Raw genomic sequence first — 18286 nt, 5'->3', positions numbered from 1 at the left:
TGAGGCCCTCCGCAACTCAGTGAGACCCTGTTTCAAAATAAAGAATAAAAAATTGGGCAGAGGGTGTAGCTCGGAGGTCAAATGCCTCTGGGTTCCATCCCCAGACCCACATAAAAAAATATATATATATATATACAAAATATTGCCATAATTTCTGTCATTGTATCCAGATACAAGTATAATTGCGTTTCTTCAACTTTGTGGCTTCTTCTCAGTTTTAGAGAGAACTTTCTTCGTCCAATTAGATGTTCATTTCATCAACTGCACAACGAAGTGTTTTGTTTCGCTTCCTATTTACGTTATCTTTCCTGCCCTTCCCCTCTTCTCCAATCAAGGACATTTGTTAATTGCCCACAATATGCTCATGCATATTTATATGTCCACATCTCCATATTCTTTTATTGTCCCGAGGGCAGTGTTTGTCCAATGGAAATGTAACTTGAACTGCACATATAAAAAGAAACTGTTAAATTAATTTTAGTAATATAGTTTATTTAACCCATCATATCTCAAATTATATCGTTTCAATATGTAATGAATACTAATAGGATATGTTACATTCTCTATTTTGTACTATGTCTTGGACACCTGATGTGTATTTTACACCTAAAACACATATTAGCTGAGCATGGTGGCTATTTGAATACTTGTGAGGCTGGGACAGGAGGACTGCAGGTTGAAGGACAGCCTTAGTAAGTAGTGAGACTCTCATCAATCAAGCAAAAATTTATTTTAGAAATAAACATAAAATAGGGCTGGGGGTGTGGCTCAGAGGTAGAATGCCCCTGGGTTCCATCCCTAGTGCCACAAAAATAAGTAAGTAAAGCCGGGTGTGGTGGCACATGCTTGAAATCCCCGTGCTTGGGAGGTGGAGACAGGAGGATCCCGCAGGTTCAAAGTCAACCGCGCTGGCTTAAGAGACCCTGTTCCCAAATAAAAGATATAAAATAGGTCTGGGAGTGCAGCTTAGAGGTAGAAGGGCTTCCAGGAACCCCAGTACCACCAAAAAAATTTAAAATAAATAAAAATAAGTAAGTAAATAAATAAGCAAGCATATATTACTTGGAACTCTAGGCTTACAAACTTCAAAAATATAACCAATAAAGTAGGGCTTCAGAAAAAAATATCCTGTTTCAATTTTTAAATTTGAACTGATTACTATTAAATAAAATTAAAAGCTGAGGTCCTCAGTTGCACTAGCCCACTTGTCACCTGTCAGTGGCCGCAGTCTCAGGCCTCAGGCTCTGTGGCGCTTTCCTGTGAGCTCGTGAGGGTACGAGGCTCCAGGCTGATTGTAATGAGTTTGATTGCTTAGCTTATTGAGGAATCTTTTTTTCTTGGGAGTCTTAAAGGGGATGGAGTATGCAAAGGATGATCATAAAAACAATTTGAGGTTTTCTGAGCAAAGGTACAGAATTTAGGACAAGAAAAGAGTGTGGGGAAGTATGAAGGAGGGAGAAAAGTTCTGGTGCCCACCTCGAGTGAAACACCATTTGAATATAAAGGGATTCTGCAGATGGCAAACAGCCAAGGGGGAGAAAAAAAAAAGCAGTAAAATATTCCAGAACAACAGAGGAAAGAGGGATGGATTTAAAAGTGGATTTGTCTTTTCTCAGAAGAGAAAGGGGATTATTGTTCACATAAAATACTAGTAACGTATTTTCATAGAGCTTTTCCCCCAAAAGAATTCAGGACATCATATGAATGATTTTTCAACTGCACAAGCAATCTTAGCCAAAAATATTTTCAAACGTCACCCTCTTGAAAGGCAGAGACATTGCAGATCATTTCTTTTCCCCACCCTCTTCTCACTAATTACTACTTTTTTTTTTCTTTTTGGTAGTTCTGAGGGTGGAACCCAGGGGCTTTTCTACCTCTGGGCTATACCCCCACACCTATTTTGTACTTTATTTGGAAACAGGGTCTCACTAAGTTGCTGAGAGACTCACTAAGTAGCTGAGGCTGGCTTCGAACCTGCGCGATCCTCCTGTCTCAGCCTCCAGAGCGCGATCGCGCCAACACACCGGGCTACTGATTGCTACTTCTTACATAGCTTTTGTGTCCATAATCCGAGGTGGGTTTGCGTTGTTCTTCCACAGACTAGACTCAGTTGAAGGCAGTATAAGTTGTTTAATCATCTGATAATAATACTTAGCTTTCAATTACTAGTGTAAACAAGGGGCAGGGAGGGAATAAAGTCCACTGTAGTGGACAACAGTCTGGTCCTGGCTAAGAGAAATCCTCAGGCCCCAGTGCATCTAGCCCCTGAGTCTCCTCACACAGCTGTGGGAGCTGAGAGGCAGACACTCCCTGTACTAAGCTGCCTGTGCCCAGCAGAGGAGATGGGGGCGAAGGATGGACCAGGCCTGCCACAGGTACAGTAATCATGGCTTCCAAGGGGCAGCGTCCTCCGTCCTTCTGAGGCCTCTAGGATTTCTGATCCTGCTATCAACATTTTTTTTTTTAACTGAAAAACAAAAATAAAATCCCAAAGATCCAGGACTGCATGTTCTAACTTGCATGTTAGCTACAGTGAAGAAGAATATGGCAACTTTGGTAGTGGAGGTAATGTTTCCTGATCATAAATACCCAGGCCCTCCAGAAATGAATTCTAAAGATTCCATTTTGTTGGCTCAGGATTAGAGGAAATCCTGATAATAACTGTGACAATGCATACTTTCAAATCAGCAGACATTTACTAAGTCTGCATTATGTGGTCTATCAGGGAAAGTATTCAAAACTGAACGAATACCTGATATACTCACTACATGTTTAGTACTGTGCTCGGCCCTGATGTCATAATAACTATAACAAAAAGTTTTAAAACTTAACGCATACTTATATGGTGCTAGAAATTATACAAAGCAATTTGAGTATTTTTATTATTTCCATTTTACATGGTAGACTGTGGCACAGAGAAGTTAAATAACTTGCCCATATCACAAAACTAGGGTATGGTTTTCCCATTTCACCTAGAGCTGAAATAACTTTCCAAAGACGTCGGAGCAAGAGGTGGAACCAGATAATCTAACCAAGAGATTGTATTCAAGCGGGGCGTGGTGGCGCACGCTTGGAATCCCAGCATTCGGAGGCTGAGGCAGGAGGATCGCGGTTCGCGGACAGTCTCAGCTACTACTTAGTGAAGCCCTTTGCAACTCAGTGGACCCTGTTTCAAAATAAAGGATAAAAAAAATAGGGCTGGGGTTGTACCTCGGAGGTAGAATGCTTCTGGGTTCCATCCCTGGTACTGCAAAGAAGAGAGAGAGAGAGAGAGAGAGAGAGAGAGAGAGAGAGAGAGAGAGAGAGGAAGAGAGAGAGAAAACAGTTAAAAATCTCTTGCTATTACTCAACATTTGCTGCTAGGTTTTGTAATTATTCATGTAATCATTTATCCCCTCTATGTGGACTGAAAATTCTTAAAGGGAAAGAACTCTAGGTCTCAAAGCCTGTGTCTTCGCTACCAACAACAGGTTGTGGGTAAAAATGTTATTGAGTTGGGTATGGTGGCCCATGCCTGTAATCCAAGGCACTGAGGAGGCTGATGCAGGAGGATTGCAAGTTCAAGGACAGGCTGGACAACTCTGTGAGACACTATTTCAAAATAAAAATTAAGCCGGGCTTGGGAGGCTGAGACAGGAGGATCGTGCAGGTTCGAAGCCAGCCTCAGCTCTTAGTGAGGCTGCCAGCAACTTAGTGAGACCCTGTTTCCAAATAAAATATAAAATTGGTCTGGGAGTATAGCCCGGAGGTAGAAAGCCTCTGGGTTCCACCCCCAGTACCACCACCACCAAAAAAAAAAAAAAAAAAAAAAAAGGGGCTGGATATAGCTCAGTGGTAGAGGGAATTGACTATGCTCACACTCCCCTTTCACCAGCATTTATCCTAAATAAATGTACTGCTTGGCCAAACAGGATGAAGCCACTGTTCTACACTGAGTCTAAGACACCTGTGCTCAGTTTGATTAATTAAATTGTGGCTGGAAGTTGCTATTTATCTTCTGCATAATAAAGTAGATGTGTAGGCAATTTCTCCCTATTTATTTATTTATTTATTTATTATTTTGAGGTTCTGGGGATGGAACCTAGGCACATTGTTCCTCTGAGCTACACCCCCCTGTCCTATTATTTTCATTCTTTATTTTGAAACAGGGTCTAAGTTGTGAAGGGCCTAAGTAACTGAGGCTGGCTGCGAACCTCAATCCTCCTGACTCAGCCTCACAAAAGCTGGTATTACAAGTGTACATCACCATGCCCAGGCTAGTCTTTTTATTTTTGTTTGTTTTTGTGGTACTGGGGGTGGAACCCCAGGGGCTTTCTACCTCTGGGCTATACTCCCAGACCTATTTTATGTTTTATTTGGAAACAGAGTCTCACTAATTTACTGAGAGCCTCACTAAATAGCTGAGGCTGGCTTCGAAACGTCGGGATCCTCCTGTCTCAGCCTCCCAAGTGCTGGGATTACAAGTGTGCGCCACTACTAATCTTTTGTCTGCAAACCACTATCCTCCTGTCTCAGCCTCCCAGATTGGGATTACAAGCATGCGCCACCACCCCTGGCAATTTCTCCCTTTTAGAGTTGAAGAAACTCAAAAGTCAAAACTCAAAAGGTTATTTACAGGGTCATCAGGCAGATCTGTGGTGGGGCTTAGGTGGGTCTAACTAGCACTCACTGTCCACCTCCTCAGTTCAGGACCCTGTAAACCTTGCCAGATTTCCCCTTACGCTCATACTAAGTTGTTAACTGTCCAGAAAATTCTAGAACAGCCTTCCCATTTTTACCTTGACACAAAATAAATTATGACATCATTATGGGAACCCAGGAGTTCTCTATTTGTATTTTTAGAGCTTACTAGATTTTCCCAAGGGTAGATTAGTCAGTTCTTGTGTTGAAAATCGCTGCAGAGGAATAGAGCGTAACATCTTCCATTTAACTGATGTTCCAGTAACATCTTCCATTTAACTGGCAACTGGGTTTGTTCTAGAATCTAGGGAACAAAGCGATAGACGCCGGGTGTCATGGAGAACCAGAAACTTAAGAACTTCTAGAACTCCCCTTTTCTTTGGGTTTAAACTTGTCAGCTGCCAAGTGTGCGCGAGACTCCAGTGGGCGAGACAAACTCTTCCAAAAATAATATTTGTCAAATGCCATGTGGCGGTACTATTTGTTAGCCAGGGTTATCCAAGCAGTGTATTACTATCACCCCCACTTCTGCCCGGCCTGGCCTGGGTTCACAGGTGGCTTGTGGACCTGGTGGCGAGACAGGAAGGTCAGAACTGACCAGAGAAAGGTCAGGATTTACTGCGGAGCAGAGTCCATCACCGCACTGGGATAAAAATCCAGTGATTTCGTTCATTTTGGTTCTGGCGAGCTAGCGCTCAAACCAGAATCTTTAGAAACGCCGCCGCAATCCCTCCCCAGCACCGCTGTCGAACGCAGGTCCCAGCGTCAGGGGCCCCGGCCGCCCGCGGTCGCCCCCTTTAAGAGTTTGATCCGCGGGGCCAACGTTCGAACCGGCCCCGGCGCCCCTCCTCGCCTTCCGATTGGCCGCAAGCTGCGCACAAGGGCGCGCTGGCCCGCCCCGAACGGTTGGCGGCGCTTCGTGATTGGCGTTCGAGGAGCCTATATAAGGCGCGGGTCGGCCCGCCGCGCTCAGTTCAGCGCCCGGACCGAAAGCCGGTGGTTGGAGGGTGTGGGGCTCGCCGGAGGCGGCGCGCGTCACTGGAGTCGTTTCTCTTTAGAGCCCTGAGCTCCTGAGGCTGCACCCCCGGGACGGACTTGTCTACGCCTCCCCCTTGCGCTCCCGGCTTCCGAACGCGACCCCTCGCCGCCGGCCCTGTACGGGGAGGCAGGATGGAGTTCAAGCTGGAGGCTCACCGCATCGTCAGCATCTCTCTGGGCAAGATCTACAACTCGCGGGTCCAGCGCGGCGGCATCAAGCTGCACAAGAACCTGCTGGTCTCGCTGGTGCTGCGCAGCGCCCGCCAGGTCTACCTGAGCGACCCGTGCCCCGGCCTCTACCTGGCGGGCCCGGCGGGGATGCCGCCGCCGCCGCCGGGGGAGCCGGCCGCCGGGCCCCCCGCGGGCTGGGGAGAGCCGCCGCCGCCGCCGCCGCCGGCCGCCCGCGCCGCCTGGCCCGAGACCCCGCCGCAGCCCGAGCGCCCCGCCGCCCCCGCCGCGCCGCGGGCGGAAGCCGGGGCCGCTCCTCCGGGCGGGGAGGCGGGCGCGGCGGAGGGCTGGGGCCGCGGGGACGGGCCGCGGGGGGCCTCGGAGGCGCGGCGGCCCTGCGGCTGCCCCCCGGCCGCGGAGGACGCGCCCCCCGCGCCGCCGCCCGCCGGCCCCAGGAAGCGCGGCGCGGCGGGGGCGGGCGGCGGCCACGCGGGCTGCCCGGCGCCCGGCGCCGCGCCGCTCAAGAAGCCGCGCCGGCTCTCGGAGGAGCAGCCGGGCGCGGGCGCCGAGGACGGCGACGAGGAGATGGAGACCGGCAACGTGGCCAGCCTCATCAGCATCTTCGGCTCCAGCTTCTCGGGACTCCTACGGAAGAGCCCCGGCGGCGGCCGGGAGGAGGAGGAGGGCGAGGAGAGCGCGCCGGAGGCCGCGGAGCCCGGGCAGATCTGCTGCGAGAAGCCGGCGCTGCGGGACATGAGCCCCTGGAGCACAGCCATCGTGGCCTTCTGAGCCCCGCGCCGCGCGGGTGAGGTGGAGCACGGGCGGCCCGACGGCGGCCACGAGCGCGGGCCGAGCGCCGGCCCCGCCGCGCCGGACTCCGGGTGGCGACTGGAGCCCCGGCGCGTGGGCTTGTGGAAGAGGACGATAGCTAACACTTGTGTACGTGTGCGTCTGTGTGTCTGTAAGTTTGTCTCGTTGAATTAAGACTGTCGTGTCGTCCTGGAACGCACCAGCCCTTCCCCGGAGCTGCAGACTTTGGGGGCGGACCGGGACTTTCCTGAGCCCGCGGCGCGGAGGAGGAAGCGGCCCCAAGGTTGGGGCCGGGGAGTTCCCGCCCGCCTGGGGGCGGGAGGGCTCCACACACACCCCTCACGTGAAAGCCCGCGCGCACCGGGCCAGGAGCGGCGCTTCCTCACAGGATTTCCTCAGACTAGAGGGATTTCGCCCGGAGCCGAGACTTGTATTATTTCTCTTCCCTCCCCACCGTCCTCTGGAACAGAAGAAACGTTTATACCCTGTGATTACGCTGGGAGCCGGGAAATATTAAGGGACCTTTGCTTCCCCACGGGGGAAGAAAGCTTGACGAACTTCACAGAAGAGTTCAAGCTTGGAAATACGGAGTTTATAGAGAAAAGATATATTTTTAAAAGCTCTAGCTCAGAACTACTACATAGTGCTTTTAAAAAGTGTTTAATGAAACAAAGTTTACAGACTGAAGCCCTAAGTGGAAAGACCTTAAGGTTTTGTAGATGTGGTGACTCCAGTCTTTGTTGTATAAAGGTTGGGGGAGCTGTTAATGTTTTTGTACAGTATTTTCTCCTTCGTTGTATTGATTTTTGTATAAAAATGTAACTTCACGTGTACAACACGTATTAAATATTTTGAAGCAACTTCACTGTGTCCTTGTCTGTAATCATCTGCCTGCAGGTTTTGAGGGGAGCTAAAGTTGGGCTAGGAAATTTTAAGGTGTGGTTTCTCTGTATCAGTCAGTTACAGACTAAGGACATTGTTTGCTGCTGACTTCACCAAGAGAGACACAGTTAGTCTTAAACCCCCCCCCACCATAGACTGCTGTTAGATACTCTATCAGTGACTGCCAGTTTCTTCAAACCTACCTCTACAGCTGCCTTTTCTGAAGTCCATTTAGACCTATTTGATTTTCTACAGCTCAGTCTGATGGGTTCTGTTTAAAATCATTTAAGGGCCAACTTTTGAAGCCCTTCCTAAGCACAAAAATGTTCACTTGAACTTTTTTGAGTCTCCTGTTGAACTATGTAGCGTGAATCATTTAGCTTTGAATGGGATTGGGGGGCTCTTCAGATAGGAGCTTGCTTTAAGAGAAGCCCATTAGAACTGGGCATATGAAGGAGCTGGACATATGAGGCTGACTAGGCCAAATGGCCAAGTCAGCTATTGCCTTCCACCAGATTTCGGGATGGAATTTTCTTAAACTAGTATAGCTATAAAAAGTAAATGCATTGGTGAAAGTGAAACTGCAATGTCAGACCAGATAAGGAAGGAGGACTTAGGTAGATGTAATTCTCATTTAGCAAAACTTCCTGATTGCTTTTTGTCACCTAAGTGACATCAGTGTTCTGGTCATGATAAACACGTGATAGCCAAGTCACCTTATTAAGATTACTATCTTTAAAGGAGCTTTTTGTCCAAAGCAAAAGGTTTAATATTTTAAAGATATTCAGTAGTGTATTTCAGAAGATATTTGGAGCATGGTGCTTTAAAATATGGCTTACTGTTTAAAAGATGGTACTCGTTTATAACTGAGTAAAGAAGATGTTTAAGAGATAGACAAAGCCAGGTGTAGTGGCGCACACTTTGTAATCCCAGTACTTGGGAGGCTGAGACAGGAGGACTTTGCAGGTTTCAAGCCAGCCTCAGCTACTCAATGAGACTGTCAGCAACTTAGCAAGACTGTTTCCATATAAAATAGATCTGGGAGTGTAGCCCTGAGGTACAAAGCCACTGGGTTCCATTCCCAGTACCACACACACACACACACACACACACACACACACACACACACGAGAGACAAAGCTTAAAGTGAAGGCATGATGGGGAGGCTGAGGCTGAGACAGGAGGATTGTGCTAGTTCGAAGCCAGCCTCAGCTACTTAGGCTTTCAGCAATTCAGTGAGACCCTGTTTCCAAATAAGATAAAAATAGGTCTGGGAGCGTAGCCCACAGGTAGAAGGTCCCTGGGTTCCATCTCCAGTACCACAAAAAAAAAAAAAAAAAAAAAAAAGGCATGGCCTTTAAACAGAAGGGACATATGGATAATGCCTTGGTCTTAACCAGTTATAAGAATTTTTGTCAGCTGGGCGTGCTGACACATGCTTGTAATCCCAGCGCTTGGGAGGCTGAGACAGGATTGCACAGGTTCGAAGCCAGCCTCAGCTACTCTCAGCAAATTAGTGACCCTGTTTCCAAATAAAGTATAAAATAGGTCTGGGAGTATATCCCAGAGGTAGAAAAGCCCCTGGGTTCCACCCCCAGTACCACATACACAAAGAAGAATTTTTGTCACGAGTGGGCCACTGCTTTAATACTTCTACAAATCTATTAGTGGTTCCTTAAGCATAGAACTTTATGTCCCAGTATCACAATTATGCATAAAACAAAAATGTAATAAGGGTCTTATTAAGTTGACTTGTTTTTCTTTCAGATTAGCTATTTCTGTTATGGCCCCCAAAGACCTATTGAGTGCTGACAGTTTTGCAAACATTTCTTATTGTCGGAAAGTAATTATTATGCCTCAGTAGCTCAGTGCATTTTTATATTTGGAAGGGAAGGGAGTAGCATTTGGTGTGTTAAAGAGAACTGTATGGCCAGGTGTGGTGGCACATGTATGTAATCCCAGTACTTGGAGACTGAGACAGGAAGAACACAGGTTCCAGGCCAGCTACACCACAGCAACTTCATGAGATCCTTTTTCAAAAATAAAAAAAAAAAAAAAAAAAAAAAAAAGGCTGGGAGTGTAGCTCAGAGGTAGAATGCCTTTGAGTTCTGTCCTGAGTACAAAACAACAACAACAACAACAAACCCTAAGTTTTGGATGCTAAAGTTCCATTGACCCTTGGTTTCATGTTAAGATGAACCATGAGAATATGTGTCTGGTTTATTTAGAGAATGTAAATTGGCCTATTTGTTAGGGAGATAAAGCCGTGGGGGAAATTTAAAAAAATCATCTTTTGTTGTGGAAGTAGTACAGTGCAGTTAGAGCATGGCACCTGAGGCAGGCAGCTCTGCTTAGCTCTAGAATCTTGGGCAAGTTAATCCATCACTCTGCCTCCGTTTTTTCTTTCTATGAAATTGGATAATTGTACCTATCTCATAGGGTTATGAAAAATTAATGAGTTAATGGGCTTAGACAAGTACCTGAACCATAGTAAGCACTCAATTGTTACCAGCTGTTAATAGTGAAGTCTGGGCTGGGTGTGGTGATGCACACTTGTCATCCCAGCATTCGGGAGGATTGTGGTTCGTGGCCAGCCTCAGCTACTCAGTGAGGCCCCTTACAACTCAGTGAGACCCTGTTTCAAAATATATAAAGACTAAAAAATAGGACCCAGGGTGTAGCTTGGAGGTAGAATGTCCCTGAGTTCCATCCCCAGTACCGCAAAAAAAAAAAAAAAAAAAAAAAGTCTGTATACATCAGATATACTGTGGTAAAAGAAGTGTGCATATTTGGAGGAAAGGAGAGGGAGAATCTATTTTTAAATTACTATGTGTTGCAAGGTACTTTTATTTCTTGGTTTTTATCTGACACTTGGAAATCACTAAGCTCTGTTCCAACAGCATAATTCTGTTGCTTTGTATGTCTCACACAAACCTTGTGACTCTTGGGTTGTTTCAAACAACTCTATTTTCAGAGAGGAGTAAGCAGGAATGAAAACTCACACCGAGCAAAGTTCTTGTTGATATGCAAAGGCTTTCTGTGGATGAGTAAAGAAAAAATAGCTCCCAGAGTTATTTTTAGCCTGAATTGCTTGAGCATAGAGTGTTTCTTAAGCCATGCTCATTGATAGGTTTCGGACAAGGGCCTTCCCGATGCCAAGACAGGGTTATCCTTTAACTAAATCAGACACAGTGTGACTGGAAACAAAACCATAGGGGTTTTTTGTTTGTTTTAGGGTTGTGGGTTTTTTGTTTTTGTTTTTTTGGTGTTTTTTTTTTTTTTTTGCTTTTTTTGTGGTACTAGGGATTGGACCCAGGGGTTTTCTACCTCTGAGATATACCCCTAACCCTATTTTTTTTGTTGTTTTATTTTGTCTTTAGTACTGGGGATAGAACTCAAAGGTGTTCTAACCCTGAGCCACACCCTAACCCTTTTTAAGTTTTATTTATTTATTTATTTTTTGGTGGTACTAGGATTCCTGGAAGCCCTTCTACCTCCGGGCTACACTCCCAGACCTATTTTATACTTTTTATTTGGAAACAGGGTCTCTTAAGCCAGCGCTGCTGGCTTCGAACCTGCATGATCCTCCTGTCTCTGCCTCCCAAGCTCGGGGATTACAAGCGTGTGCCACCACGCCCGACTAAATTTTTATTTTAAAATAGAGTCTTGCTAAATTGCTGAGGCTGGTCTTAAGCCTGTGATCCTCCTGTCTCTGGCACCCAAGTCCTGGGATTACAGGCATGCACCACTCTGCCCTGTCCCTCAGCCTCATTAGTTTTTACTTTGAAGCAGGGTCATACTAGGTTGCTGAGGCTGCCCTTGAACCTTCCATCGTTCTGTCTCAGCCTCCCACATACTGGATTGCATGCCTGTGCTACTGCACCTGGCTCAAAGGCATAGTTTTAATATCCACTTTTTTTTTTTTTTACCACTCTCTCCTATCCCTTGATCAAAATAATTATAGATCTGCCTGGAAATAATTTCTTATTTTTTTTCCATGCTGTGGACTGAACCCAAGGCCTCACACATGCTAGGCAAGAGCTCTACCACTGAGCTACAACCCCAGCCTGAAAAAAAAAAATGTTTTTTTTAAACTTCTGTGTGAAAGCTGGATATTTAAAGTGCTTTTTAAGCTGGGTGTTGTGGTGCATGCTTGTAATCCCAGTACTTGAGAGGTTGAGACAGGAGGACTGCAGCTTCATAGCCAGCCTGAGCTACTTAAGTGAGGCCCTGTTTCAAAATAAAGAATAAAAAAATAGGGCTTGGGGTAGAGCTTGAAGGTAGACTTCCCCTGAGTTCAATGCCTGGTACCACAAAAACCAAAAAACCTGTTTTTTGACAGCCAGGCGTGGTAACACAAACTAGTAATCCCAGTACTCAGGAGGCTGAGACAGGAAGGACTGAAGGTTCAAGGATAGTCTCAGCAAGTAGTGAGATTCATCAATCTAGAGAGAACCGGTTTCAAAAATATAAATTTAAAAAAAAGAGGGCTGGGGGTATAGCTCAAAGGTAGAATGCCCCTGGTTCAATCCCCAGTAACAGACACACAATGCTTTTTGACAAGTGCAAGAAGCTTTCATTAATACAGAATGAAAAGTATTAGAAACTAGTATAGTACTTCTCAACAGTGTTGCTTTATACATGTCTTCCCTTTCAGAAACCAGTTCTATTTGGGAATAAGAACTAATGACTTAACGCTTGGACTACCCTCCAAAGCACCAGAGCCTTCTCCCCGGTGCCTGTTAACCTTTCCATTCCTGCTGTTCATTACTGATTTGATTTGGAGATCAGTGGGAAAAATGGTCATTTGACAATTTTGGTGAAATGCTTCTTTGAATAAAGATGTAGGTAATGAGCTGGGCATAGTGGTGCACACTTGTATTTTCCGTACTTGGGGGGCATGAGGAGATGGGAAGATCACAGGTACCAGGCCAGCCTCAGCAACTTGGCAAGACTCTCGGTAATTTCACAAGACCCTATTTCAGAATTAAAAAGGGCTGGGGATATAGCTCGGAGGTAGAATACCCCTGGGTTCAATTCCCAATACAAAAAAAAAAAAAAAAAAAAGAATGAAGAATCCCCAATACAAAAAAAAAAAAAAAAGAACTTTGTTCTTGGGAATGAAGTTAATAATGACAAAAGTGCTAATTTTTGTCACTGGGTTAATCTGAGTCTCTTCAATTTGCCAGGTATGACAAGCTGGCTTAGAGTCTATACAGTGCTGTGGCATGAAGTTTTTTCTTTTTTAAGTAGAGTTAGTTCGGTGCACTGAATAGCCAAAAGATTTCTGATCCCTTGCCGTAAATATTTTATTCTTGTCCCGTCTCTGAATTTTTTATTCTCCATGGCTCCCTTTTATCCCAGCAGATCCTGAAAGAAGATGGGAATGAAAAGAAAGGCTGATCCAACCTTCCCATGACAGCGAGAGTCCTGGCTCTGAGGTGCATTTCTCCAGCAGGAGCAAGGTCGGCTTCCGGGATTTCTGGCACTCTTTCCAGTAATGAGTAGTTTGTCTTTCAGCCTTTGAACCATTGTTCAAATTTAACAGTCTACCCAGTGGAAAGCCTCGGGAGGCAGAACACAGTAGACGCAGAGTCGATGTTAGGAATCCCTGTGATCTTAACTCATGCTCTTGGAGTTTTTCAGCAGTAATTCTTGGAGGCACAATTGAGAGTGAATGGAAAAGAGCAGAAAGTATAAAATCCACACTATCTAGTGGAATGCCTCCTTTCAAAGAGTTTTTCCCAATGCCTACCATTACCACCCCCACCCTCTCCCACGGTAGGAAGAGAGCTTTAAAAATAAAATATCTGTCCCCCAGAGGAATCCGGCTCGTTGCCTCTTTGCTGGACTGCATCCTGGGGGCTTGCCTCAGAACTTTGGAATCCTGCAGGCAAGGAAGGAGAAGCCTCCAGGGACTGCATTCCTGAAAGCGCCTTCCCCTCCCCCTACTCAGATCAACAGCTGCCTCCACCCCTGGATCCTGCCCACTTGGGGGCAGGTGAGAAAGATAATTAGCTCTCGGCTCCTGGGAGCTGCAGGAAGCGGGGCTGGATGCTGTCACCACAGCCTATAGCAGATGGTTCCTGAGGGAACTGGCCGAGAGGAGGCCTGTGGTATTTGTTGGTAAATCCACTCATTTACAGTTTTATATAAAAAGTGTTCTAGGACCTGGTCACAAGAAGCCCCTAGGTCTGTGTGATGAGCCATGTCCCTGACACACAGGATGAAGGTGAGAAGCTCCCGCCAGCCCCTTTCCCACTCCTTTAAAACCAAGTCAGCCCTGGCCTCCGCCCTCTGCATTTCTCCTATGAACTAGTTTGCCTAGCCCCGTCATCCCACCAGATGCCAAGGCAAGGCTCCTTCCAGTTTTTCTAGGACTCAGATGCGCTGAAAGCCACGTGTTCTCCTCTGCCTATTCTTTTCCCGTTCTGCACAGTTGGGAATTTGCTTGCTTTGAGGCTAAAAACAACAAATGCACGCAACACGTTTACTCCCTCTGCAGATGTGTTCCTTTTGCTCAAAGCACGGCAGTCTCTGAGGTACAGGAGCTCCCGTGGCTGCTCCTCACACTTGATCCTCTTCCAAAATCTAGGATACCACTCATCAGAGTGTTTCTCCAATTCGATCCGCACCTAACTGGCAATTTCTTGCCAGTCAGGTTAATCTGGACTTTGTGGGATATTTCATCAGTGCTTCCACTGCTTGTCTTCCCATTTCTGTCTTTCTCTTACACACACACACACACACACACACACACACACACACACACACGGAATGGGTCCCAGGACCTTGTTCCATCTAGGCAAGTGCCCTACCACTGAGTTACATCCCCTCCCTCATTACCACCATTTTAAGACAAGGTTGTACTAAATTGCCCAGTCTGCCTTTGAACTTGTGATCCTTCTGCCTCAGCCTCTTGAGACTCTGTGACTAAGGCATGTGTCCCTTAGAGCGAGTGCTCTAGGTTTTTCTGCCTTCTAAGGATATGCTCATCCTTTGCCTAGAGAAGAGTCTGACTGCTAGGGGATGAGCTTTCACTGGGAATGTGACAGGATCTGGATTTGGATTTGATGGTCATGAGACTTGCAGAGTCCCCAGAGTCTGGTCCCTGGAGATCAAGGCACAGCTATTGCAGCTGGAAGTTACCCTCTTGCTGTGCCTCATCAAGCCCTCAATCCCACCACAGTAGCAGGAGGTGGGCAGGGGGTTCCATCCTAGAAACAGCAGCAGCTAAAGGCCAGTGTGGCTGGCAGCCAGATGCAGGAGAGCCTGGGAGCCCAAACGCCGGCTCCACAGTGTCTCTGCGCCCCTTCTCTACTGGAACTGCATGTGCCGCTTTCTAGAACAGATAATGAATCACAGAACCACTGAAATGGGGAATCCAAAATGCCTCATCTCCCCTCTAGTCTCTTATTGATTAATAGAGACTGATTAGAGTGACTTACCAGAAATAGCAGAGGGGGGCTGCTATTTGGCATGGCGCCACAGAGAGGACCCACAGGAAGCAAAGCCATGGGAGAGGCCGGGGTCAGGAGGTCAGCAAGGGGATCTGACCAGAGTCATTCTGTGGGTCTGCCTTGGGCCAAGGGACTTGAGGGCAGGAACACCCACTTTTTTCTCCCGGGCTCCTCTTAAGCTTGTAGCTCTCGCTTTCTACAGACAGTTTCCAAGTTTTATTTTTGGTTTGGAAAGGGTGAAAGTGCCTTGGCATCTGCATTATCAGCTCTCACTCCCCCCTCCCTACGTGACCTACTTTAGAGACTGGAGTGGCTTTTATTTTTATGGCCATGGGAAAAAATTACTAAAAGCAACGATTCCATCTCAGGAGCTAAAGTTGAGGTACCCGAGACGCTACGCCAGGGTTGTTATTGCTCTATAATTTCTGTGGGCTTCTCCCCCCTACACCTCACTCCATCTTCAAATGTCTCTTAAAAGGTGCTCCTGGTCTGTGCGGCAGAGAGCAGCTGTAAAGAGGTGATGTGTGGGTGACTCCGGCGTGTGGGCTGGCCCAGCTGTCTGCTCCCAGACCTCAGAGGTAGGTATCTGGCCTCCCAATGGGAGCTCACAGCTCCCCAGGACTTTGGTGCTCCTGGGAGAGGGGATGCAGAGAGGAGTGTCTCCCACTCAGGTGGGAAGAGTAAATGAGGTGCAGAGACTGAGTAGAAGATCATCTTGAATGGTCACACGAGGATCCAAGCCAAAGAAGTGTTTGAACTCACTCCTGACCTGCTTCCTCTGAGCAAGGGACTGTGGGCTTGAACCTGAACATGAGGCTCACTACTTAAGAGAATTGTTCATCTTTCTTGGTTTCAATTGATAGTTGTTTTTTTTTTAAAAGACCCACTTGTCTCACAATTGTGATTAGAAGCCAGGCATGGTGGCATATGCCTATAATCCTAGTACTTGGGAGGCTGAGACAGTAGGATTGCAGGTTTGAGGACAGCCTAGTTCTCAGCAACCTAACAAGACTCTTTTAAAATAAAAACAAACACAAAAAGATAGGGCTGGGGGTATAGCTTGGAGGTGGAATGCCCCTGTGTTTAATCTCCAGTAACACACACACACACACACACACACACACACACACATACACACACGGCCCTGGGTCCCATATTTACAAGAATGCCCAGACGGAAGTCTTCAGTAGAGAATACAAAGATTCAAAGGACAGAACCCCTTCCCTCATGGCTATTATATTCCAGATGAGATGCAAAAACAACACACAACCCTTGGGGGCATAGACCAAAAATACAGGATCTCAGGCCCCACTCCAGACCTACTGAGCCTGTGGTTTGACAAGATCCCCAGCTGACAGTGCGCACATTAAGGTTTTGAGCAGCGATGCCCAGGCTCTCGGGGTCACTGGAGGCCCAGCTCCCACTTGCCATTCCTGCTCTCACGTGCTGTCTCTAGCCAGATGGAGCTATCTGCAGCTTGAGAAACATTCCTGCAGGCTTCTGGGCCTTTCCATATGTTGCTTCCCAAGGAGGTATGGTCAGGTTTAGAGATGGTCCTTAGAGCTATGGGACGAAAGGCATGCTCCCGGAAGAGAGGAGGGTGGAAAGCTAAGACCTAGTGACAGGGCGGCTGGGGCAGGGGCTGGAGTAGGAGGAGGGCGCTGGGGAAGGCAGCAGTGTGGGGAGGTGGGAGCGATCCAGGCTGTTGCCAAGGGAGACAGGCAACCGAAAAGTCAAGGAAAAAGGGAACAACAACAACAATAAAAAATGCCATCGAGCTAAAGCTTGTCACGGGTGAATTTTACCAGGGCTCGTGCTAGAAATGGGAGAGAAAGCCAGACTGCAAAGAGAGTGAAGGAAAGGCTCCCGGGGCCCTGGATCTCAGCTTTTCCCCAACACGTGGCATAAAGGCAGCCAAGATGCCCCTATCAAGGCTCTCAGGTCAACTGAAAGGCCTTGCATGTGTCTTAAGATAGGACCAATGGTGCAGGAAGCTCTATAATGAGGGCAAAGGGGTTTAAATATAGAGACTCCTGAATGTGTGCTTTTTGTGTGTGGGAGAGAGGGAGAGATTGAACCCAGGGACATTTTACCACCGAGCTACACCCCTAGCCCTATTTTACTATTTTATTTTAAAACAGGGTCTGACTATGTTGATGAAAGTCTCACTACTTGCTGAGGCTGCCCTCAAACCTGTGATCCTCTTGTCTCGGCTTCCCAAGTACTGGGATTACAGGCATGTGCTGCCACGCCTGGCTAAATTTGTGTCTCTTTTTGGGAGGAATAAACACTTCCTTTTCCTTCTTCCGTCAAATAAAAGGAGACCAGAGACATTAATAAATGACTCCAGGGACCTTGTTAGTTTTAGCAGCCTGCGTTCTCTTCCTCACTCCCAGCCTGCAAAGACCCTGCAGCTTAAACTCCAACATACCAGTTGGCAAGGTAACACACTGCTAGAGGATCTTGGAGAATAAAAGGATGGCTCCCTGAAACCCTGGTGCCGCCAGCTACTAAAGATAGAGATTTCTGATGCTTCATCCCTTTTATATATTAGGAGTTTAAAACATATTGGAATGCAGGCATGTGCTATGAGGAAAGCAGGATTCCGTGTTCTTGCCAGCAGAAAAGACACATGTGTGCACACATGTGTGCAGGCACACACAGTCACACACACGTGTAGTGTGTTCTCATTTGGAAAGCCAGTTATGAATGAGCATGGTTTCCCGGGCAAAAAATTTCCTCTTCTTTCCCTCCTCACCAACTCTGACCTCATCTGTCTTTCTCAGTGTTATGGAGGATTAATCTGAGGCTGAAAACAGGTCGAGACATGTCCGACAAAGACGCCAGGGATCCTGAGGGAAGAGGGAGGGAAGCCAGGCAGCTCTAGGTCTCTTAAGGCGATGGGTAGAGGAGGGTAAGAAGAGAGGAGGAGTGTGGGGGAACCGGGTGGACACATGGGGAAGGCAAGAGAGACAGATGTCTGCGATGATTTAAAGAGAAACAGAAGACTAAAATAAACGCAGAGTCAGAAAACAGGAAGAATGTGCGAAGTAGCAAAAGGTAATGGACTGAGAACTGCAGTGTGTTTGATAAAACAGAGACCCTTCCAGATGGAGAAAGGGCAGTATCCCCAGCAAAGTCCTGTGGAACATGGTGGTGGTGGTGGTGGGGGTGCAGAAGAATTAATCACTGCTTTTGGTAATGGGACCTTCCGTTTTAAAGCTAGGGTGGTGATTTACAAGTCAGCT

The 18286-nt window shown here is 47.0% G+C and overlaps 2 protein-coding genes across 2 annotated transcripts in view; both read left to right on the top strand.

Moving 5' to 3' along the window:
* The window catches only part of LOC308265171 (major histocompatibility complex class I-related gene protein), a gene marked incomplete at its 3' end in the record, with an annotated part of 38947 nt that extends 33201 nt beyond the window's left edge, over positions 1–5746 (top strand). Inside the window, exon 6 of the mRNA XM_080698763.1 lies at positions 5437–5746. Within this exon, the coding sequence (XP_080554889.1) occupies positions 5437–5746 (310 nt within the window). The remainder of the gene's footprint in view (positions 1–5436) is intronic.
* A 104-nt stretch (positions 5747–5850) lies between these two features.
* Positions 5851–6675, top strand: IER5 (immediate early response 5; the record flags this gene model as incomplete). Its single annotated transcript, XM_080699089.1, has 1 exon — positions 5851–6675. One exon carries the CDS (start codon positions 5851–5853, stop codon positions 6673–6675), a length of 825 nt encoding a protein of 274 aa, XP_080555215.1.
* Between the last annotated feature and the right edge of the window lie 11611 nt (positions 6676–18286).

This window comes from Muscardinus avellanarius, assembly GCF_963383645.1.
Source record: "Muscardinus avellanarius genome assembly, chromosome: 7".
NCBI lineage: Eukaryota > Metazoa > Chordata > Mammalia > Rodentia > Gliridae > Muscardinus > Muscardinus avellanarius.
The sequence above is the reverse complement of the archived record's forward strand: the minus strand, read 5'-3'. Positions and strand labels throughout refer to the sequence as shown.